The 23,449-nt window shown below is 42.9% G+C and overlaps 5 protein-coding genes across 5 annotated transcripts; 3 read left to right on the top strand and 2 right to left on the bottom strand.

Moving 5' to 3' along the window:
* Positions 1 to 372: 372 nt before the first annotated feature.
* Positions 373 to 1,703, top strand: SLS55_002754 (uncharacterized protein; the record flags this gene model as incomplete). The annotated part of the gene is made up of 5 exons (XM_066774234.1): positions 373 to 487; positions 539 to 559; positions 614 to 675; positions 721 to 1,071; positions 1,131 to 1,703. The coding sequence occupies 5 exons, from the start codon at positions 373 to 375 to the stop codon at positions 1,701 to 1,703; spliced, it is 1,122 nt and encodes a 373-aa protein (XP_066634353.1).
* Positions 1,704 to 2,373: 670 nt separating this feature from the next.
* Positions 2,374 to 6,678, bottom strand: SLS55_002753 (uncharacterized protein; the record flags this gene model as incomplete). Its single annotated transcript, XM_066774233.1, has 7 exons — positions 2,374 to 4,371; positions 5,457 to 5,680; positions 5,730 to 5,797; positions 5,844 to 6,046; positions 6,099 to 6,287; positions 6,344 to 6,451; positions 6,502 to 6,678. 7 exons carry the CDS (start codon positions 6,676 to 6,678, stop codon positions 2,374 to 2,376), a joined length of 2,967 nt encoding a protein of 988 aa, XP_066634352.1.
* A 320-nt stretch (positions 6,679 to 6,998) lies between these two features.
* Positions 6,999 to 8,135, bottom strand: SLS55_002752 (uncharacterized protein; the record flags this gene model as incomplete). The annotated part of the gene is made up of 2 exons (XM_066774232.1): positions 6,999 to 8,064; positions 8,128 to 8,135. The coding sequence occupies 2 exons, from the start codon at positions 8,133 to 8,135 to the stop codon at positions 6,999 to 7,001; spliced, it is 1,074 nt and encodes a 357-aa protein (XP_066634351.1).
* Positions 8,136 to 9,602: 1,467 nt separating this feature from the next.
* On the top strand, positions 9,603 to 10,921 carry SLS55_002751 (uncharacterized protein; the record flags this gene model as incomplete). The annotated part of the gene is made up of 2 exons (XM_066774231.1): positions 9,603 to 9,708; positions 9,762 to 10,921. The coding sequence occupies 2 exons, from the start codon at positions 9,603 to 9,605 to the stop codon at positions 10,919 to 10,921; spliced, it is 1,266 nt and encodes a 421-aa protein (XP_066634350.1).
* Positions 10,922 to 11,563: 642 nt separating this feature from the next.
* On the top strand, positions 11,564 to 12,630 carry SLS55_002750 (uncharacterized protein; the record flags this gene model as incomplete). Its single annotated transcript, XM_066774230.1, has 6 exons — positions 11,564 to 11,593; positions 11,657 to 11,763; positions 11,824 to 11,900; positions 11,964 to 12,047; positions 12,109 to 12,177; positions 12,230 to 12,630. The coding sequence occupies 6 exons, from the start codon at positions 11,564 to 11,566 to the stop codon at positions 12,628 to 12,630; spliced, it is 768 nt and encodes a 255-aa protein (XP_066634349.1).
* Between the last annotated feature and the right edge of the window lie 10,819 nt (positions 12,631 to 23,449).

Raw genomic sequence — 23,449 nt, 5'->3', positions numbered from 1 at the left:
AATGCGACATGCCGGCCTTGTACCACTCCAGGCTTTTTACCGGTTTTTCGCGCTGCATATGCACGCTCGCAGATACGGGGTTGCCTCGTCTATCTGCATGCATGGCGGTGCGGGGCGAGCCGCTGGACCCGTGTCGAGCCGCGGTGCATGTACATGCTTCTCCAACCATTACGTACTGCATTGTTCCCGTGGCGGGAGATCTGCACATGCATGCACACGGCAATAGTCTCGCCAAGACCAGATGCTCGAGGGCACCGCCATCAGCCTCGTCGAAGCGGGATCTAGAGGTCGGATGTGAACTGCTGGGTACTTAAGCTGCGTGATGGCACTGGGAACGAGTGTCCAACACGCCCCTTACCACACTGCTGCACCATGCTCCCCGTCGAGGAGAGGCTCCGTCTTCTGACGCGCAGACAAACCGTCCCGGAGGATGAAGGGCTGTTTGTGAAGCTGCTCAGCGAGAAGGAGAAGCCAAACATCACCTGGCGTAGGTCGAACCAATGCACCGTCCCGCCTGCTTTGCTAACTTAGCACGCAGTCACCACGCCAACCGGAAAGCGTTCGTAGTCGGCCAAGGACGTGTTGGGCCGGCTAGTGCTAACAGCCCATGCAGCTCATGTGGGCTACTTCGTGCCGCTGGCCAAAATGGTCGACTTCCTCAGAGCGGGGCTCGACGTGCGTTCACTTCCCACAACCGAGCCCGCATGCTGACGGCGCTAGGTAACGATCCTCATCCTGGATGTGTACGGCTTCCTGGTAAACTACAAGCATCCCATGGAGCTGGTGGCGCACCGGAGGGAGTACTACCGCCTGCTCGCGACCGCCATCCTCCAGAGCCTCGGCGTGCAGCCGGGCCAGGTGAAGTTCGTGATCGAGTCGACCAAGGTCTACACCAAGGACTTCATGGTGGACCTGCAGCGGCTGTGCGCGTTGATGACGCAGCAGGACGCCCGCGACACGTGCGACGAGATCGCCTCGACGACCATGCTCAGCCCCATGCTCTGCTGCGTCCACCAAACCCTGTCCGAAGAGTACCTCGCCATGGACATCCAGTTCGGCGGGGAAGACCAGGTATGGCGTCCCGTCTCCCGCAGTGTGGTCTCGCGCGCTAAACCAACCGCTCGCTCCAGGACGGCCTCTTCGCGCATGCGAGGAAGTTCCTGCCGCTCCTCGGCTACAGGCAGCGGCTGCACGTCATGAACACCATGGTCGCGGGCCTCGACGGCCTCAAGATGTCGTCGTCCAAGCCGGCGGACACGAAGATCGAGTTCCTCGACGATCCCGACACCGTCCGGCGCAAGGTGCAGCACGCCTCCTGCCCGCCCCGCCAGCTGGCCGAGAACGGCGTCATGGGGCTGCTCGAGGACGTCTTGCTGCCCATCAGCGAGCTGCGGCTCGAGCGCGGGCGCGGGCAGACGGGGCTGAATGTCGACGAGGGGCGTGGTGTCACCCAGCGTCCGTTCATCACGGAGGACGCTCCGGAGGATGCCGTCTTTTCCGTGTCGGCTGGGGAGGCCAAGTGGTTGCACTTTGCGTCGTACGAAGAACTCAAGCGAGCTTACGTTGGCGGTAGGATCGATCCCCAGCCGCTCAAGGACGCTGTGGCCGACGCGTTTAATCAGCTGCTGGCCCCCATTCGCCAGATCTATCAGGAGAGCAAGGAGTGGCAGGACGTCGACCGTGCGGCTTACCCGGATGAGTGACGGAGAGTTAAGCAGTAGCCCATCATTTCGGTCCTCTATTTAGGCTTAATGCATATTATTGCGTGATCGTGTTGTACCGATTCTGTGTCTTGTGCTGCGTAGATCCTTACATGGGATTTCTTGGTTCATCTGTATGCAGCCACACTTGCATACACGAGCCAGATGTTCGGTATTTTCCCAGTTGCCCCACACGCCATCGCATCGAGGCTCCCTTCCATTTGCCAATTGGGGATCGTGCAGTAGATCTGACCCGCGCCAATGCAGAATTATTGGGATATCACGGCCGCCGCAAATTCCCGGAGGTGGATGGAGACACTGCACCTCAAGCCAATTGATTATCTACACGGTGAATAGAGGGCGTCGGCCGCGGGGTATCTTCACTTACGAAAATCGACAGACTAAGTCGAGGAAGGTTTGCCGCAGAAGCTGGAACAAGTAGCGCTAATTATTTTTATATGCACGTAAACTACGGGTTGGAAGAATAGGAAAGACTTGCTGTAGCAGATCGACTAAGATCAAAAAGCAGAGACAATCAAAGGATGCGTTGGATAGGCTGGTGAACCAAGTCTGGTAAGAAACGAATGCGAGCGGGGAGAAGAGCATGTACCGAAACGAGAGAGACGAAATGAGCGCAGACGCATTGCCTTATTTTGGGAAGAGAGACGCACGCTCAAGCCCTCAACTGTTGCCGCATGGCTCCAGTGTCCATGCAGCTTTCGACGAAGAGTGCACCAAGACGATAACCCTTGCAGAGGTCCGAGTTGGTTGGCTTGATGTTCCCCGACAGCCTGATGCACTCGGCAAGACTGCTCGCCTCGCGAGAAGCAATATCCCTCAGCGCTGCCCGGCCCTCCGGGTCCAGCAGAGCGGTAGAGTTTGCCACGGCTTGGTGGAGACCGACAAACGCCCAGGCCAGGCCGAGCAGCATTGGGAAATGGCGCCGAGGACTGCTGGCGAGCCTGAGCAGGATCGTGTAGTCCGCATCCGCTTCGATCACGTCGGCCAGGCAGGTTGGAGCGGAGGTGGCGCCGGGCGCAGCTGCAGCCATCCGCAGCCCCAGTTCCACGAGGCCTGCAGCGTTGGGCCGATTGACCTCGTCCATGCCGGCAACCCCGCTTCCTTCCTTTTCCAGCCCGTTTTGCGCACGAACCAGCTTCACCAGGCAAGCCATGTGAGGGCTGGCCGCCCGCGATGGGATCGCGATGGCTGCCTCGAGCAGGCATGGGTGCACAAACCAAATTGCCAGGAACCGGCGGATGCGCAATTCTTCCCTCGTCCGGATCGTTGGCGGGGCAATTGGCGGCAGCGTCGCCGGAAAGTCTGATGGAGCACAGAATGCCAGGAACGCGTCATCGAACGAGGTTGAGATGGGCGAGATGGGTGCAAGTGGAGCGGGCTCACGCTTGGAGAATGACCAGTACGTCGTCGGGTTTGCCCCGCGGCCGAGTCCGTCTATCCAGCTCTTGACCACCTCGATCTCAAGGTCGGTGAAAGAGCCGAACATCTTGCCACCCCACATGAGCTCTTTCACCAGCTTGCTCTGTGCGCTCTGGCCCTTCCGGACCCAGGTGCGGGATCGCCCCAGTGCGGCCAGGAAGGACATCTGCCACTCTCGATGGCTGAAGGATGCGGGATCCAGCCACTCGTCCAGAGTACGGCCCTCGATCTTGGCTCTGCATGAGCAGTGCATGTTCTGTGAGACATTGGCTTTCTGCAGGAAGACATTCGTGACGTCTGCCTCAGAGGGCGAAGGTGACGCCTCTTCGCTTAGATAGTCGGAGAGCACGTATCCGGCCTGGATCCTCCGCCACGCCGCTTGGACTGCTGCTGCTCCGGCCGAAGTGCTGAGATGCTGCATGTAGCTGTCCACGGCTGCAAGAGCCATGGCCGTGTGCCCCGAAGCCGCATTGTCAATGGTGATGTGGAGCCGGAAATACGACGGGTCCATCTTCAGCTCCTCGAGCTCCTTGGCCAGAACCATGGTCTCCAGCGTGAGCCCTTCAAAGTGGAGATTGAAGCCGAGTATCTCGGGCAGGAACTCGTTCGGAAACAAGGAGATGAGCAGCTGGGCCACGCCCGACTTCCAGCTGTGCAGCTCCGTCATGCCATGGTGGGGCTCAAGGAACTCTCTGCTGTGCGAGGCGGGCATGGCGACCCCGCTGGTGCCGAGTAGCCGGCGGTACAGATGGACGTGGTTCCTGTCGTTGTCACCGTCCCCCAGCTCCTCCGAGAACACTTGCCACGCAATCTTGGTTGTCTGACGCAACGCGTACGGAGTGGTTGCCGTGTGAACATAGCCCAGCCAGGCTCCGTCAACCAGCTTGGATGGTGCTTTCTTTCTCAACCACTTCCTGGCAGCTGCAACATCGGGGAGTAGTTCTCGAGATCCTGTCTTCCTCCTCGTGATGTACTCTTGCCAGCGCCTCAATGTCTCCCGGTTACGCCCGTGGATGAATGCCGATGTTGTTTCTCGTGTGTATTCTCCGATCGACCGAATGTCGACATCTGTCGATTGCTGCGTCCACTCGAGGCCCTCGGACAACAGAAGGATAAGTACCTCATTGGCCTCCGGAACGACGTCAGGAAAGTCTTCAAGGTTGTGGAGTTTGTGATACAGCTCTTGGATCCTCTCGAGGCCGACGGTTCCCTCACGTTCTATACTTTGACTCTGCCTCTTGGATGTCAATTCTTGTCTGATCGGGATGGCGCGTCGATTCCACAGAAGAAAAAGCCTCAGCAACCCGAGAGCTCCAAGAAGAAAGCCTCCAACGATAAGAAAAGCCATGTCTGTATCTGCAACGTGAGGAAAGAGGTGTATTCTGCGTCTTCTGTTGACCCTCGCTTTATAACACCTTACTGTGTACGCAATCCTTTCTCCTTATCAACGAGAACATACAGCTCCTCGTAGATACGCCACACAATCATGCATGGTGCTTGCATCACTCTCGGCGTGTAGAGACTAGACCTGACGTGGAGAGAGCCAAATACGAAAAGAAAATACGGAACCGTGACATGTGAGATTTTTCCATCACAAATTAGCGGTATGGGCTACAAGGCAACCTTCCTCCCAACCGGTGCAGGAATCATTTTTGTTTGCCGAGATACGTAATACAAGCACGAAAAGGTCTGCTTTTCTGACGGTTGCGTCCGCTCGAACGGAAGACAAACGAGTAGGGGAAGCGCTGACTAGTCCAATACCGGGATGTAATCACCCCGTATATGTAGGTTTGTTCCACTGCTGGTTCATCTTTCTGATTAATCACCGTCAGCACGTGTTAGGACGGGTCGCCCACATGGCGCGTCTATCCAGAAGCCCGGGCAGGCCGGGCAGCATCTTATCCAATCATTCAATCATCTCCTCCATAGTGGAAATAATGCACCGATGTGTCGCATCCACAGCCTCTACGCCTTACCAAACCATTCTTCCCACTCCACTCGATCAACACCGGTAAGCACACATCATCCTCACGCAGCCGAAAAGGAAGGAAATTGACCGGACAACTACCGCACCTGGGTTTGTTCATGTTGCGGCGCGAGAAGAGGCGTGTGAGGAGGGTGTGAAGGAGGTGGCGAGGATGGTGGAGGAGGAGAGGACTAGTTAGCGTTTGTTCGATTGTCGCAACGGCGTGCTTACGGCCTGCCTCGATCTGCTCTCAATATTGGTTCCGGCTCGATCAAGATGCCCACCTGGCTCTCGGCGTCTCCGATCGAATTGGACCTGTTCTCCCCCCCTCCCCGCTCGTCTGCCTGTACCGTCATGTTCGTAGTGGCCAGGTCGGACAGCTCCATTGGATCTCTCCGTTGCTTCGGGGCTCTCCAGCTTCGCCATGTTGTGAATGGTGACGGGTCGCTGGAGCCGCTGCTAGAGTGTGCCCATGGCAAGACGCGGACCAGAGGCTGGAAAGTTGTCATGGACGCCGCCGCAAAACCGAGACACAACTCGACCCACGTGCGGATGAGGATGGGAATGAATATGTCTGCGCTGGCGTTAGAGACTCCTGGTCCAGCAGGGTCGGAGAAACGTACAAAGAACATCTTTCTGCGTGGCATAGCCGATCAAGCTTTGGAAGCGGGTGATGTTCGCGACACTCGCACTGGGAAGGATCAGCATCCGCGGCGGGAAGAGGAGGGGGGACGTACGAAACGCCCATGCCGAGCACGAAGACTGTTGAGATCTTGACCGTCTTTCTCATCTGGAGCTTCCACACCATGGGTGCCAGTGCGAGGGCGTAGTACCAGTCCAGCACCACATTAACCGCCGAGTAGACGTATACGCCAATGGCAACACCGGTTCTGTCGGCGCAGTGGCCTCGGGTCATGGTTGGCGTCCAGTACTTCGCAGGCTACATCGCAGATTAGTCACCGCAGTCTGGCCAGGGAGGGAGCAGTCATTACAGGAGTGCACTGGAACAGCAGCGCAAAGAACTCGTAGGTGGCGATGATGAAGTTGACGGCCATGGACACGAAAGTGACTCGCCTCAATGCGAGGCTGATGAGGCCGATGATGCGCAGCTGCAGGAGCGCGATGGACAGTTTCGTCAGCATGATGGTCTGGATGTAGGCCAGCTGCGACAGCACGAGGAACTGGGCCCGGCGTCAGTAAGCAGCCTCGAACAGAAACTTGGGGACGAAGTGATCACCTTGGCCCCCGTGTAAAAGGTTTCCACCGAAAGCTCGTCCGTCTTCCGCCCAAACCCTCCCTCGTCGATGCACAAGACGATGATGATGGTGGTGGCGAGGTAGCCGGCCTGTCCGCAGCAGTCAGCATGAGTTGGCGCACGCAGCCCCTTCCCCTTACCAGCGCAACCAGCAGAAGCCAGTCGTCGGTGCTGAACTGCGCCTGCAACCGGATGCGGACAAAGCACCTCAGCGCAACAAACACGGCCGCCACGGCGAACATGGCCACCACCGAGGCGCGGATCTGCTTCTGCTCGTCGTTCAGCCGGTAGTCGGCCGGGTTGATCGCTGCCGACATGGTGAGAGACGGCGGGTGGAAGACCACTCCGTCTCCCCGACTATTGTAGTCTGTCTGACTTAGGGTCCCACGCTAGCCTGATGGCCTTCCCCTAAGAGGGTGCGGAAACGGATCCGATAGTAAGCCTTCCCGCCCCCGCCACCGTCACAAGCCGATGACCACCTCGTCTCGTTGCTTTGGATGACATATGCAACGTCGGAGCCTTTTTCTACGACTCGATTAATACACCAGCCGAAGTCACGCATCGCACTCAAGAAGCAGTGGAAGCAGGAGCGGTGAATTTGATTAAAGAAGCATCATCTTCCCGCTGGTTCCGTGCCTTAGACCTCTCCGTTGTTTGCTTTTTCCCCATCGACGATCTTAGCCACGTAACAGCCATCCTCGTTTAACACAATGTTCACTTTCATTGTCGCCGCCACCCTATCCAACGCACTCGACGTCGTCAGTGGAATGGGTCTCCTGTCGCCCTGTTGATCTGCGTGCAGAAGCAGGGCAAGCGGGTTGGACTTCCAAAGCCCGACGCTCTTGGGCTGGCTCTTCACCATCGTCACCACCAGAAAAAACCCTGTCAGCACAAGCAACACAGCCGGCAGTATGAGAAATTCCCAGCGCACGCGAACGAAAATCACTTGTACCCAGACCGTCCCGTTAACCGCTTGGCTGGATGCGATGGCCGATGTGTTCCCCGTTCGCTCTTGCAGCAGGACCGTGTCGTTGGCGCGGAGGGCGACGTTCAAATAGTGAGCCAAGTGATCCAACGACTGCGTCGTGTTTTCCGTTGCGTACAGCATTCTAGCAACATCCGGCCCTTCCGTTCCCGGCCCTTGGGTGGCATTGACGAGGCTGCCCTTGACGTAAAATATATTCTCAGTGAGCTCGGCCGACAGCATAACCCAATTGTCCGGTGGGAGCCTTAGTGTCGCCCTGACCCCATGGGATTCCGCATTGCCGTCCAAATGGAATTGGAGACCGGGACCAGGACCCAAGTCCATCACCCCGTTGCTCGCGTTATCGGCGTGGATGATCTCGCTCAGGACTGTTTCGGAATAAGAGCCACTGTCAACACGAGCAGAAATGATGCGAACGCCGACGTATAGTAAGCATCTGCGAGCCTCAAACGTGGTATTTTGCTGGATAGAGGTGCTTAAGGCTGGATCTTCTCGCCTATAGATGCTACCCGTGACCTTAAGCCATTGCACCAGAGCAATGCCTCCATTCCTGTTGCCAATGTCCAGCGGCGGAAGTTTAGCTAGGATCCAATCCCGGAGCATAATCGGATTGAACGATCCGATCTTCATGAGCGTTTGATCACCGGTCTCACTAAGAAAGCTTTGAGTATTAGTGTCATTACTACTGGTAGCGGAGAATGTGCAGTTGTCCCTTATACTATGGGCATTGAGTTGGTAAGGAGCGCAGTTTATCTGGATGTAAGGATCGAAGTCGGCGCACTGAGTCATTACGGCAAGGGTTGCGAAAGGGTCCCAAGTACAGTTGCCACTTGGACAGTTGTACGGAGGGTCCGGCAGAGGAGTTATAGGAGAAGACAATAGGCCGCTATACATCGAACTTCGGATGTAGTGCGGCAAGCTGTCTTCTGAAGCACGGTGGTGTTAGTCGCATTTCTAAAGCAAGAGAATTTCATTCGTCTCTTGACTTACTCCATATGCTGTATTCCCCGCCACCAACTATTCCTAAGCTACCGTTGTAGGTGTGCGCGGTTGTTGCTTCAGCAATTAAATGTAAGCTTTCTACCGGTCTGGACGTAAGCTCGACAGCACTCTGAAAGAGTGGGCCCGTTCCAATAGCGATAGTGGTGATGGCGGCGCCGATCCAGACAAAATATCTACTCCCAAAGCCTATAAGCACTTTGTGAAGTGTAAGAGTCTATGTGATTCCGCTTACCGTGTTCTCAAGCGGAAAAGAAGAAGGATGCTTCCAAGTGGTCCGCGACTGGCTGAATCGTAATGAACTATCTCGTTTAGGGGACGCGGCCCCCGACTTAAAGATATCCACGTCGCCTGACTGATGCACTGCTCGACTGGAAGCATGATGGTGATTCGGAAAATGGCGGAAATGGATGAAACAAAGACGTTGATTGTCATTCCAGGCCCCTAAGCTGGAGCGGGTTTTCCGTCGTATCTGGAAAGAACCACGACGAGCGTGACAAAAGATGCTATTGTAAAGAGCAGTGCAAGTGTTTCGTAGAACCATGCATCTAAAGCTAGGATGCTAGCAACGTTGCGGGATCTCCCTGGATTCGTGAGCGGTATGTTCTTGGGCTCTTGTTGCCGATCTTTCCGCTGTTCCTCGTGTTCAGCGTTTCGTAGCAGCAGCACGGCTGTCGAATCATTAGAGAAGGGGGGGAGTTCCTCAAGCTCTAGTGTAGAGGCATGCGGCGAGACAGATGAGCGTCTGTGTAAACCCATTGTGGCGGGAAAATGTGATCGCCGTGGGAAGGAACTTGGTTGCATTTGGAAATCGCAACGCTCTTTCGCCCGCTTTAACTACTCGACAGGCTGAATCCTCAAACGCCTCCACTTCGATAAGGTTCCGTCACTTAAAGATTAAGGAAAGAGCTGAAAGTCGACGTTATACCCGATGGTAGCACATACTACGTATGGTCTGAATGTATCGATGTCCCCGGAGCCCTACCCGAGACAGCAGGGGTCTTAGCGATATCACATCCTTGGATGATAGAGTAGGTGGTTGATGCAATCCCACCGGCCCCACATTCAGCCGGCGCCACCACAAATCTCACGTCAGCCGGTGACTCACTGACCTGGGCTTCGTGGTGGAAGTATAAAGTCGAGTGTGAATTGGATTGCGCGTCTTCTCATGTGCCGCGATATCGTAAAACCCATCGGCTGAGCGAGATTGCAGAACACCATACATCTAGTTCGGCGCAGCAACTTACGTCGTTCGAAATGGGAGACTTCGAAAGTGTTCTTGATGGTGCCACAAAGCTGAGCGACGGAACCAAGGATGCGCGCGCCTTGCACGGGGCCGCAATGCAGGTCATCGATGGCAAAGGTCAGCACTTAATCTCAGGTGTCACTGTCTCCGCTTACTTACAATTTGCTAAGGCAACACAATCTTGGCCAAAGCTTCGGGCGTCGCCTCGCTCGATAGCTCTCCAGATCCCGTTACTCTTGACAGCGTCTTCCTCATCGCATCTTGCACGAAGCTACTCACCAGCATTGCTGCCATGCAGTGCGTCGAGCGTGGCCTCATTGACCTCGACGAGCCACTGGATCAGTACCTGCCGGAACTCTGCTCTCAGCCTATCCTATGCGAAGGACCAGAAGAAGGCCAGTTCTCGTACCGCACGCGCAAGGCACCTATAACGTTGCGTCGACTTCTCACCCACTCGGCGGGCGTGGGCAGTGACAACGCATTCCCGATCCACGCTCGGTGGCGCAAGAGTCGTGGAGAGGAATGTCTATACCATACGGCTGATGTAGTCAGGAGTTTCTCGCTCCCACTGCTGTATGAACCGGGCGAAGGCTGGGCATATGGCGGAGGGACTGATTGGGTTGGCAAGCTGGTTGAACGGTTGACTCTCAAGAAACAAAAGGAAGCATCGACAACGCCTGGAGTGCAAACGGACCAAGGCGTCCTTGAAGACTACTTCATCGCCAACATCTTTACGCCGTTGGGAATGAACTCGTCCACCTTCCTCCTCTCGCGGCGGCCGGACTTGCGGGCCCGTCTCGTCCAAACGGTCCAGCGAAGCTCCGATCCCGATGAGAACTTTGTTCCCGCTGCTGTTTGGCATGCCGACCCTCCTGTTGACTGCATGGGCGGTCGCGGCGTATACTCTACCGTCGAAGACTACACCGCTGTCCTGCGAGACCTGCTCCAGCCTTCGCCGAAACTGCTTAAGAAGGATACAGTCGACATGCTTTTCGCTCCCCAGCTGCAGCCGGGCAGTGCGGCACACAGGGCCCTCGTCGAGAAATTTCCTCCTGATGTGCCCTTGCTCGGTGGACTCGTCGAAGTTGGCGTAGATTTCAACATCGCGCTTGCTGGAATGATCCTTTGCAGTGACAATCCCGAGCTGGGCAGAACCACGAACACTCTTACTTGGGCTGGCGCAGGAAATTTGTTGTGGTTCATCAACAGAGAAGCGAATGGTGGTGACGGAGTTGCGGCCATGTTTGCCACCCAAGTTATGCCAGACGCGGACGAAAGGGTTCGGCAAGTTGTGAAAGGCTTTGTGAAAGAGGTGTGGAGCAAGATATGAGAGAGATGCGAAGCCTTGGTGCATTGGCAGTGGCAAGACATTTTTCCTTGATGAACCTGCGTAAGAAACCAGAGTGTGACTCTAATCTTAGTCGTTTGTACGGGCAGCTTATTTCCTTCTTAGAACAGACATAGTAGTAGGTTGAATTCTTACTTCATACTACTTTCGTGCAACAGTGCAGAAGTCGCCAATCTTCCGCACTGATCGGACCTCTTGGTTTCGGTCCAGTGGTGCCCGTAAACATAGCGGATTCCTGCAAGCCAATGGGAAAAATGGCGCAGGTGGCATATATAAAGGAGGGCAACAATATCGCATCCCGACACCATAGACGTGAACATCCCACGTTGACAATTCTCCCGGGTCGCATCAGGCGTCGGACCACAACAGCCCGAGTGGCGACTTATCGCCGGACACCTGTGGGCCGATCGACCAATGACCGTCTTCTCTCCAGCATCCCAAGTGGAGCCCGGACTTTTGTGAACCGACCGTCTCCCCAACTCCGCATCTGTGTGCTCTCTTCATATAACACGAGATGCCCTCTGTTCCGTATGCCGCCGTTGTTCATTGTTCCACTCCAGTCCGCACCTTCTCTTATCTCATCCCTGCTCTCCGTCTTAACGCTCGACACGATCAAAGCTCAACATGTCTATGTCCTTGCAAGAAGCGGGAGTGGTACGAGAGGGGTTCCCTCGTCCCTTTCCGGATACACCCAGCAATGTCTTGGAGCAATTTCAGCTGAATGGCAAAGTCGTTGTCGTTAACGGTGCTTCAAGTGGTATCGGCCTTGCCGTAGCAACGGCCATGGCTGAGGCTCATGGAAACGTCGCGCTCTGGTACAATTCGTACGTGTTCCTGCAGCAAGAGCGGGTGAATACTTTCGCTAACCCTTTGGATCATTGCAGCAACGATGCCGCCATTGCAAAGGCGGAGGAGCTGGCGCAAGCACATGGTGTGAAGGCCCGAGCCTACAAGGTGGAAGGTAAGCCGCTCTCGAACGACTGTTGCCACCAAGCTCCAAATTGCTTACGTCTCTTGTCTCCAGTGTCACAGCCGGAAAAAGTCCAACAGGCTATTGCACAGGTCGTTAAGGACTTTGGCCGGATCGACGTCTTTGTTGCCAATGCTGGTGAGTCTCAACGCAGCTCTTGATTACTGGAACCGAAGATTCTCACTCCACTTCATTGCAGGCATGGCGATCTCGAAACCAATTCTCGAACAGACTCTCGAGGAATACGACAAGCAGATTTCCGTCAACGGTAAGTACATCACATTTCGCTCCCAGCCAATCCCCACTCACATTTACTCCAGTGAACGGCGTGGTGTACTGTGCCAAGTATGCTGGCGAGGTTTTCAAACGTCAAGGAAAAGGCAATCTCATCATAACGTCGAGCATGAGCGCCCACATCGTCAATGTCCCGGTAGACCAACCAGTCTACAACGGCACAAAAGCATTCGTCACCCAGTTTGGAAAGTCCTTGGCCCACGAGTGGAAGGATTTTGCGAGGGTGAACATCGTCTCCCCCGGATTTTTCGACACCAAGATGGGAGCGGGTCCGGGTGTCATCAATGAAGCGTACCGCATGACACCGCTTGGAAGACAGGGACATACCAAGGAGATCAAGGGATTGTACTTGTACTTGGCCAGCGATGCTTCCTCGTACATGACGGGGAGCGACGTCCTGATTGACGGGGGCTATGTTCTTCCTTAATCACTCGAGTGCTGCATTTACTCAATCCGGCCAAGCCTATAGCCACAGCGTACCGTCGATAGTCAACCTCGGTAATACGTGGTAAGCACTAATGTCAGCCTCAGCGCGACATACTTAATTTAAGAGGCTATGCGTCCGACTGCAGGCAATAACAGCTGTACCCAAAGACTTTATCTTTCTTGCATAAACGAAGCGTCTTCTTTTCCGCCCCTCCCACACACGCATCGAAGAAGCTCCAAGCTCAGATCCAGAATGTCCAGCGCCCCTTCCATCAAACGCACACGTCCCATGGGCGTCCTTGTCCTCGGGCAATCCCGCACCGGAACCTCTTCGATGCGCGTCGCTCTCCAGCAACTCGGCTACACGCGCGTCTTCCACTTCTTCTCGCTCTTCGAAGAGCCGCGCCAAACCCCCGTCTGGGAGCGCGCCTTCCGCGCCAAATTCCTCGGCGACGGCTCGCCCTTCACGCGGGCCGACTGGGACGAGCTGCTGGGCCCGGACTGCACCGCCGTGACTGACACGCCGTGCCACATCTTCGCCGAGGAGCTGATCGCCGCCTATCCAGAGGCCAAGGTCGTGCTGACGGTGCGAGACTCCGTCGACGCCTGGTACCACAGCTACAGCACCACCATTTGGCCCTTTCTCCGCGACGAGCAGGTCACTGCCGCGTGGTGGTGGCGCGCGGTCATGGCATTGAGGCCGTCGATGCCGTATGGATATTTGGATGTCATGCATCGCTGTATAACGCGCTTCACGAGCCTCGGCGCTATCCCGACCGAGGGCAAGAGGTATTACGAGGAGAGGAATGAGGTAGTAAGGAGGCTAACTAAGGGAGATGAGGGGAGATTCTTAGTTTTTAACGTAAAAGAAGGGTGGAAACCGCTGTGTAGGCATTTAAACGTTGAGGTGCCGAAAGATGTGGCGTTTCCCAGGCGTTTTAATAATAATGAGTTTCAAGAAATATATCGGCAGTACAACCATAATTCGGTTGTAGGTGCAGCGTAGACTGTGGGAAAAGTCGTAGCGGTAATAGCGGCTATATTCGCCGCTTAGAGATACTACTTATAGTATATACTACTATAATATACCCTCTACTTTCTCTCTCTCTAGAGGTTATACTTATAGTATTAAACTTTCTACGCTTCTACTACTATTACCGTTGCCGCTACCTACTAGTATTATAATCTTTAGCGTAGTGTTAAACTTACTACTACTACTACTACCGCCGTTATCTACTACTAGTATTACGATTCTTAGCGTAGTATTAAACCTACTATCTACTACTACCGCCGTAGTATTAAGCCTTTATCTACTACTATTATCGCTCTAACGTTAAGTATTCTACTACTTCTACTACTATCGCCGTTACCGTTACTACCGTCTATTAGTATTACGACTTTTAGCGTAGTATTAAATCTACTACTACTACTACTATTATAGTATTAAATCTTTTTCTTCTACTATTTTACTTTAATATTAAGAATTCTACTACTTTTACTACTATCGCCGTACTATATAATAATATATATCTTTAAATTTAACTCTTAAAAATTACGTTAAAACTAATACTATTTAAAAGATATTTATAAATTTAATCTTTTTATTTCTAATATTTAATCTTTTCTTCGCTAATTATTAACTCTTTCTTTTTATTTAAATATATATTATATCTAGATTAACTTTAATACTAATCTTAGAAAGTTTAGAGGCTTCTTTCTCGCTAAAGATAAAAATTAGCGGCGAGGGCGAACGCTACGCCGTTTACTCTAATTAAGAGTACTCTCGTTTCTTTCGCTCTCTTTCTTCTTCTCGCTATTAATTAATAAACGTCGCTCGAGCCCTATTAACATTATATAGAGAATAGGGGCCCTATTCTCTATATATATAGAGAAGAATTAGCCCTATATAATTTAGAATCGGGGGCCTATTCTAATTCGTACGAATCTAAGAGAGCCCGCTTATTAATTATTAAAAAAGATTCGTACGAATCTAAGAGAGCCCGCTTATTAATTATTAAAAAAGATTCGTACGAATCTAAAAGAGCCCGCTAAAGCCCGCTTATTAATTATTAAAAAAGATTCGTACGAATCTAAAAGAGCCCGCTAAAGCCCGCTTATTAATTTTTAAAAAAGATTCGTACGAATCTAAAAGAACCCGCTAAAGCCCGCTTATTAATTCTTAAAAAAGATTCGTACGAATCTAAAAGAACCCGCTAAAGCTTACTTATTAATTCTTAAAAAAGATTCGTACGAATCTAAAAGAGCCCGCTAAAGCCCGCTTATTAATTATTAAAAAAGATTCGTACGAATCTAAAAGAGCCCGCTAAAGCCCGCTTATTAATTTTTAAAAAAGATTCGTACGAATCTAAAAGAACCCGCTAAAGCCCGCTTATTAATTCTTAAAAAAGATTCGTACGAATCTAAAAGAACCCGCTAAAGCTTACTTATTAATTCTTAAAAAAGATTCGTACGAATCTAAAAGAGCTCGCTAAAGTCTACTTATTAATTTCTAAAAAAGATTCGTACGAATCTAAAAGAGCCCGCTAAAGCCCGCTTATTAATTCTTAAAAAAGATTCGTACAAATCTAAAAGAACCCGCTAAAGCTTACTTATTAATTCTTAAAAAAGATTCGTACGAATCTAAAAGAGCCCGCTAAAGCTCGTTTATTAATTCTTAAAAAAGATTCGTACGAATCTAAAAGAACCCGCTAAAGTCTATTTATTAATTCTTAAAAAAGATTCGTACGAATCTAAAAGAACCCGCTAAAGCTTACTTTTTAAAACTAAAAAAGATTCGTACGAATCTAAAAGAACCCGCTAAAGCTTACTTATTAATTCTTAAAAAAGATTCGTATAAATCTAAAAAAGCCCGCTAACGTCTACTTATTAAAACTAAAAAAGATTCGTACGAATCTAAAAGAACCCGCTAAAGCTTACTTATTAATTCTTAAAAAAGATTCGTATAAATTTAAAAAAGCCCGCTAAAGCTTACTTATTAATTCTTAAAAAAGATTCGTACGAATCTAAAAGGGCCCGCTAAAGCTTACTTATTAATTTTTAAAAAAGATTCGTACGAATCTAAAAGAGCCCGCTAAAGTTTATTTATTAAAACTAAAAAAAAATTATATAGATTTAAAGAAGCTTACTAAAGTTAAAAGAAACTTATTAAAGTTTAATAATTAAAACTTAAAAAAGATTCGTATAAATATAAAAGAATCTACTAAAGATTATATTTATAAAGAAAGAGAAGATAAAGCTAAGTCTAAGAAAAAAAGTAATTTATAACTTTAAATAGTAGAAAATTTTAAAAATTTTAACTATTACTAGTAATAAGTTTAATATTAAAATAAATATCTATAAATTTAATATTTTTATATTTAAAATTTAATCTCTTCTTCGCTAATTATTAATATCTTTATTTTAATTTAATAAAAGAGTAATTTATTCTCTAATTTTTACTATTAAATTACTAAGTAAATTTAAAGAATTTATTAAAATTTTATATATAACTTATATAATAAGTATAAAATATAAATAAAGAAATATAATACGTTATTAAAGCGTTATAGCTACTTATACTTAGTTTATATTATTAACTTATCTAAAATAATAGATAATAAGAATAAAAGTTATTAAACTATAAAAGTTATAGTTATAAATTATATTATAATAGATATAATTATTAATAATAGTTTTTATATCTTCGCTATCGCTTATAATTTTTTTATAAAATTTAGTACTTATTTTATTTATTATAAGCGTATTATAAGATATCTATAAATTTAATATTCTTATTTCTAAAATTTAATACCTCTATCGCTAATTATTAATACCTCTATATTTCTAGTCGTGTATTACACCTAAATTAACTATAATCTAAATATAACTTTTTTCTAGATATTAGTATATATCTTTCTTAACTTATACGAAGTTATATCGAGATATAATCGATATATAAGGCGTAGTATTAATAGAAGTCTCGCCCTATTAAATTTAAGTAAGATAATATTCTTCTAGTATTCGTATATAAGCTTATCTAAAAGACTTAGCGCTATCGGATTAGTAATATTTTAACTAACGCGGTAATATTAGATCGCCTTCTTAATCTTCGCTATAATAACTATCTATTTTATATCTAACTACTAACCCTCGCCTATAATAGCTATTAGGGCGTTAGTAAACTTAGTAGCGAATTCTTCGAATTTACTTAGTAATTTAATAGTAAAAACTAGAGAATAGATTACGCTTCTTAAGAAGAAGAAGAAGAGGGTATTAATAATTAGCGATAGAGATATTAAATTTTAGAAATAGAGATATTAAATTTATAGATATCTATTATAAAGACGATTACTAAAGTATATAAACTTATTAATAAAGATATAAGATTTATACGTATTTAAAATATTATTCGTAATAATTTAGTAGTATAAAATATTTATCTTATTTTATTTAATATCTATAGTAAAAGCTTTAAATATAAGCTTAAGTATTTATAAAATAAATTATTTACGTAGATATTATTAAATAAGCTTAAAAATAATAATAATTAATACTATATTTATATACTTAATTAAATAAAATATTTTTATAATCTCTTCTTCGCTTATAGTAGTAGTATTACTATACTTAAACGCTAGCTTTTAGCGATTCTACTTAATTATATTTATAAGACTAATAAGTATAAAATATTATTTCTTTATATTATTAGCGTTATAAATATTAGCTAAAGCTATATAATCGTCTTCTATTTTATATTTAAGAAGAATAAGAATAATTATATTTAAATAGTTATATAGCTACGTACGTTTCTTAATAAAACTTACTATCGCGTTAAAGTTATTATTAATAAGAAGTAAACGCTTAAAAGCGCTTTTAATAATAAGTTTTTTATTATATTATAGATACTTTACTAGTAGTATATAAATATTAATATTATAAAGTATTTCTTATAAATTTAGCTCTTTAAGATATACTAAATACTAAAGTAGTAAATAAAGCTATATAAATAGCGTAACGTCTTTATAAATAAATAATATACGCTTATTATTATAAAGATACTAGCTATATTTAATAATTTATAATATAAGCTCTATAATAACTATAATATTTATAAAGACTTACTAAGCTATCTTTATAGAGAGTAGCTACTTTATAAAAAATAATAATATAAGATATAAACTAGTAAATATTATTATTTAAATAATAATAATATCTTACGTATTAAAGAGACTTACTATAAGATTAAAAACTATTTACTTATATTTATAAATAAATTTTTAAAGATAAAGAATAAAATCGCGTTAATACTTTATAATAAATAATACTAAATTAAAAATAAAATTATAAAAAAATTTACTCGTAGCTAGTATATTATTATTACTAAAAAGCTATTTAGTAATAACGTTAAATAAAAGATTATTTATAAGACGTAAATATTTTTTTACTAGTAGATAAAGCTTCTTCGCGACTTTAATAATAACTAGCGTAATAATTATAATACTAAGAACTCTAGTAAATATAATAATATTAAGCGCTATAACTATTTAAACTACTTTATAAAGATTTAAAGTTTATTCTACTAGTATTAGATATAATAATATTTTTAAAATAATACTAGCTAAAAGATTAATCTAAATAACGTTAACTCTTACTAGTATTTTAAACTTATAATAAAGTAACGTTCTTTAAAATATATTAATCTTACTATTAATAGTAGTATAATATTTAATCTATTTACTTTACTATTAATAGCGCGCTTAATACTAAACGCGTATAAATATATATAGCTATCGCGATAGATAAAGACTAAGAGTAAGCTAAAAAGAAATAAAATAACTTATTATAATTTATCGTAGTATAAGATTATTACTAAATAATACTAAATAATTAAAAGAGTAATTTAGCGAGTCGTAAAATCTATTAATATTATATAGAGAATAGGGCCCCTATTCTCTATATATATAGAGAAGAATTAGCCCTATATAATTTAGAATCGGGGGCCTATTCTAATTCGTACGAATCTAAGAGAGTCCGCTTATTAATTATTAAAAAAGATTCGTACGAATCTAAAAGAACCCGCTAAAGCCTACTTATTAATTATTAAAAAAGATTCGTACGAATCTAAAAGAACCCGCTAAAGCCCGCTTATTAATTATTAAAAAAAATTCGTACGAATCTAAAAGAGCCCGCTAAAGCCCGCTTATTAATTATTAAAAAAGATTCGTACGAATCTAAAAGAGCCCGCTAAAGCCCGCTTATTAATTCTTAAAAAAGATTCGTACGAATCTAAAAGAGCCCGCTAAAGTCTATTTATTAAAACTAAAAAAGATTCGTACGAATCTAAAAGAGCCCGCTAAAGTCTATTTATTAAAACTAAAAAAGATTCGTACGAATCTAAAAGAGCCCGCTAAAGTCTATTTATTAAAACTAAAAAAGATTCGTACGAATCTAAAAGAGCCCGCTAAAGCTTACTTATTAATTCTTAAAAAAGATTCGTATAAATCTAAAAGAGCCCGCTAAAGTCTACTTATTAATTATTAAAAAAGATTCGTACGAATCTAAAAGAACCCGCTAAAGCCCGCTTATTAATTATTAAAAAAAATTCGTACGAATCTAAAAGAGCCCGCTAAAGCCCGCTTATTAATTATTAAAAAAGATTCGTACGAATCTAAAAGAGCCCGCTAAAGCCCGCTTATTAATTCTTAAAAAAGATTCGTACGAATCTAAAAGAGCCCGCTAAAGTCTATTTATTAAAACTAAAAAAGATTCGTACGAATCTAAAAGAGCCCGCTAAAGTCTATTTATTAAAACTAAAAAAGATTCGTACGAATCTAAAAGAGCCCGCTAAAGTCTATTTATTAAAACTAAAAAAGATTCGTACGAATCTAAAAGAGCCCGCTAAAGCTTACTTATTAATTCTTAAAAAAGATTCGTACGAATCTAAAAGAGCCCGCTAAAGTCTACTTATTAATTCTTAAAAAAGATTCGTACGAATCTAAAAGAGCCCGCTAAAGTCTACTTATTAATTTTTAAAAAAGATTCGTACGAATCTAAAAGAGCCCGCTAAAGTCTACTTATTAAAACTAAAAAAGATTCGTACGAATCTAAAAGAGCCCGCTAAAGCTTACTTATTAATTCTTAAAAAAGATTCGTACGAATCTAAAAGAGCCCGCTAAAGCTTACTTATTAAACTAAAGCTTACTTATTAATTCTTAAAAAAGATTCGTACGAATCTAAAAGAGCCCGCTAAAGCTTACTTATTAATTCTTAAAAAAGATTTATACGAATCTAAAAGAGCCCGCTAAAGCTTACTTATTAATTCTTAAAAAAGATTTATACGAATCTAAAAGGACTCGCTAAAGCTTACTTATTAATTCTTAAAAAAGATTTATATAAATTTAAAAGAGCCCGCTAAAGTCTATTTATTAAAACTAAAAAAAAATTATATAGATTTAAAGAAGCTTACTAGAGTCTAAAGAAACTTATTAAAGTTTAATAATTAAAACTTAAAAAAGATTTATACGAATATAAAAGAATCTACTAAAGATTATATTTATAAAGAAAGAGAAGATAAAGCTAAGTCTAAGAAAAAAAGTAATTTATAACTTTAAATAGTAGAAAATTTTAAAAATTTTAACTACTACTATTAATAAGTTTAATATTAAAATAAATATCTATAAATTTAATATTTTTATATTTAAAATTTAATCTCTTCTTCGCTAATTATTAATTTCTTTATTTTAATTTAATAGAAGAGTAATTTATTCTCTAGTTTTTACTATTAAATTACTAAGTAAATTTAAAGAATTTATTAAAATTTTATATATAACTTATACGATAAGTATAAGATATAGATAAAGAGATATAATATATTAAAGTAATTTTATAAGAGCTAAAGTACTCTTAAAGTATTCTTTACTTTAACTTATCGATAACGCGTTTAATCGAATTAGATATTAGACGAGAATTAAAGACTATTTTAGCGTAATAAGCTAAAGTAGATACTTTAATAGTTAAAGTATTTACTTTAGCTAAATAGTCTATTATATTAGACTTAGTATTAATAATCGATAACGTTAATAGAAGCTTAGCTAAATATTAATAAATATTTATAACTAAGCGCTATAATAGTTACTAAATAAAATATATTAATAACTTATAACGATATCTTATAATAATAATATATCTACTAGTTATTCTATTAGTAGGTCTTCTTATAACGAGGCGGTAATTATACTATTAAGTGACTACTTTTTTACCGCCTTTAGTAAAGCTATTACTTTAGATATACGTCTTCGCGAGTAATAGAGAAACGCGCGTAGAGTTATAGAGATAGTTACTAATATTTATAAAGCTAGTATAAAGTCTTTCGCTATCGCGGTAAGAATTATATTTAATAAAAAAGAGATTATCGTCGTAAATAAGTTTTATAAAAAGAAAGCCGTCGTAGATAAGCTCTATAAGAATAATAAATTAGATAATTATAATAATAATAATAATAATATTAATACTAAAGATATTACTCTTACTATTAAATAATAGAAGACGTTTATAAGGCTTTTCGTTAATAAAAGTTATCTTTTTACTATCTATTTAGAGCGAAAATTCTTTAGAGTAATATTTTATCGCTTTTTTAATATTATTAGTCGTTCTTACTTTGTTTAATCGTATATTTATACCGCTAAGACGATAAGAAATACGAGAATAAAATAGAAAAAAAAGATCTTAAATAAGAAACTACTAGTAAAGAAAGACTAGTAGTAAAATATAGATAACTAGCTTAATATTATTAAATTAGTAAAGACTAAACATCGAGACGATTAAAAAGCTATAGAACGTAACTAGCTATAGAACGAGAGAGTAAATCGAGTAAGAAATAATATATAAATAATATATAGTAAAAAAAGACGTCGCTCGCTAGCTAAAAAATAAAAGAAAAAGAAGAATTATTATATTTATAAAAAGAAAAAGAATAATAACTTATATTCTTATAAGCGGCGAGAAAAGATCTTTAAAGCTCGTAAAGCTTTATCTTTTTTTTTACTATCTTTTTTAAAAATCTTATAGACGATCTAAGAGTCGCTAAAAGCGAATTTAATAAGAATAAAATAAGATATAAGACTATCGTCGTAACGCTAGTAGCGCGAGCGATTTATTTAAAAAAAAAGACGCGCTATTACGGTTTAGAATTACGGCGATAAATTACTTAAAAAATAACTAGCGAGATTAATAGATTTAATAATTAAGAATCGCTTAAAAGCTTATAAAAAGCGGTAAAGAGAGAAGAAAAAGAAGACTAAAAATAAAAAAGAGAAAAAGAGTATATTTATAGCTACTACTATCGCGAGTAATAGCTTAATAGCTTATATAAATAAACGTTATAAAGATAGTCGTAACTACGCTCGTAACGCTTATAGCGAACGCGATATCGCTACTACTACTAGAGATACTACTACTAAAGATAGTACTACTAAAGAAAATACTACTAGAGAAGACGTCGTAGATAACTCTATTATTTAAGAATTAGTAGAGAGTTATAAACGCCTTATAAGAAGCTAAAAGAAGCTTAATCTAGAATAGTAGTAACTAGTAAGACTAATAGAGAAGTTAAATCGCCGCTAATAGTATATAAAGAAGTATTTAAAAAGTCGATTAGTCGCGTTAATACTAGTAATCGTTTATTAATAGTATAAAGAATATCTACTAATTTTATTATATTCGTAGTAGTAGCTAAAATTAAGTAATACGACGTTAATATAGGCGTAGTAGTAGTAGACGTAGTAAAGCGCGTAGAAGAAGTAATAGTTATAGATAGTAGTAAAGCGAAAGAGTAGTATTATAAATAATAGTAAGCTTTTAGAGCTATCGTAGTTAACGTTATTAAATTAAAATTTATAACTACTATCTTTAGTAGTAACTATATCTCTAATATTTACTTAATTTACTAGTATTTTTATATAATATATAGAGTTTTTACGGGAAAATCGTCTACGCCTAAAATATAAGTAAAAAATAGTAATAATAAAAGTCGGCTATTAAGCTTAGTATTAGAGTTCTTCTAAAGAACTTTTTTACTTCTTTATTATCTTCTTCTTAATACTATTTTTCTTTTATTATTTTATTTTTTACTTCTCGCCGCTTCGTCTTTTACTTCTTATCGTCTTCGCGCTATACTACTCTTCTTATTTTTTATAGATTTAGCTTCTCTACTTTTTCTAATAGCTTAAACTAATCGTATCGTTTTTTTAGCTATAAATATCGCTTTATTACGGGCGGCTTAATACTATATCGTAGCGAAACGACGTTTCGCGATAGCCGTAAGTAGATAAGTATATTTATAAGTAAAATATTAATCTTCTAGCGCGTAGTAACTAGTAAGTTATCTATCTTTAAGCTAAGATAAAACGTATTCGCTAACTACTACTACTAAACGTAGTTAAACTCGTTTTTAATATCTATTTATAAGAAGCTTATATCGTTATTCTACTACGTCTTACGCCGGCTTATAGTATTAATATAAAGATCTAAAATTTATATAAGCCCTTAATAGATCTTATTACTATATAAATATAGTATATTTATCTTATTCTTTTCTATATTAAGATTCGTTAACGCTATCTTAATTCTACTATATCTTACTATCGCTACGTCGTTATTAGGGTTTTTTGGTTTTAGGGTTAGGGTTAGGGTTAGGGTTAGGGTTAGGGTTAGGGTTAGGGTTAGGGTTAGGGTTAGGGTTAGGGTTAGGGTTAGGGTTAGGGTTAGGGTTAGGGTTAGGGTTAGGGTTAGGGTTAGGGTTAGGGTTAGGGTTAGGGTTAGGG

Source organism: Diplodia seriata (genome assembly GCF_021436955.1).
Source record: "Diplodia seriata strain FDS-637 chromosome Unknown scaffold_3, whole genome shotgun sequence".
Lineage (NCBI taxonomy): Eukaryota > Fungi > Ascomycota > Dothideomycetes > Botryosphaeriales > Botryosphaeriaceae > Diplodia > Diplodia seriata.
The sequence above is the reverse complement of the archived record's forward strand: the minus strand, read 5'-3'. Positions and strand labels throughout refer to the sequence as shown.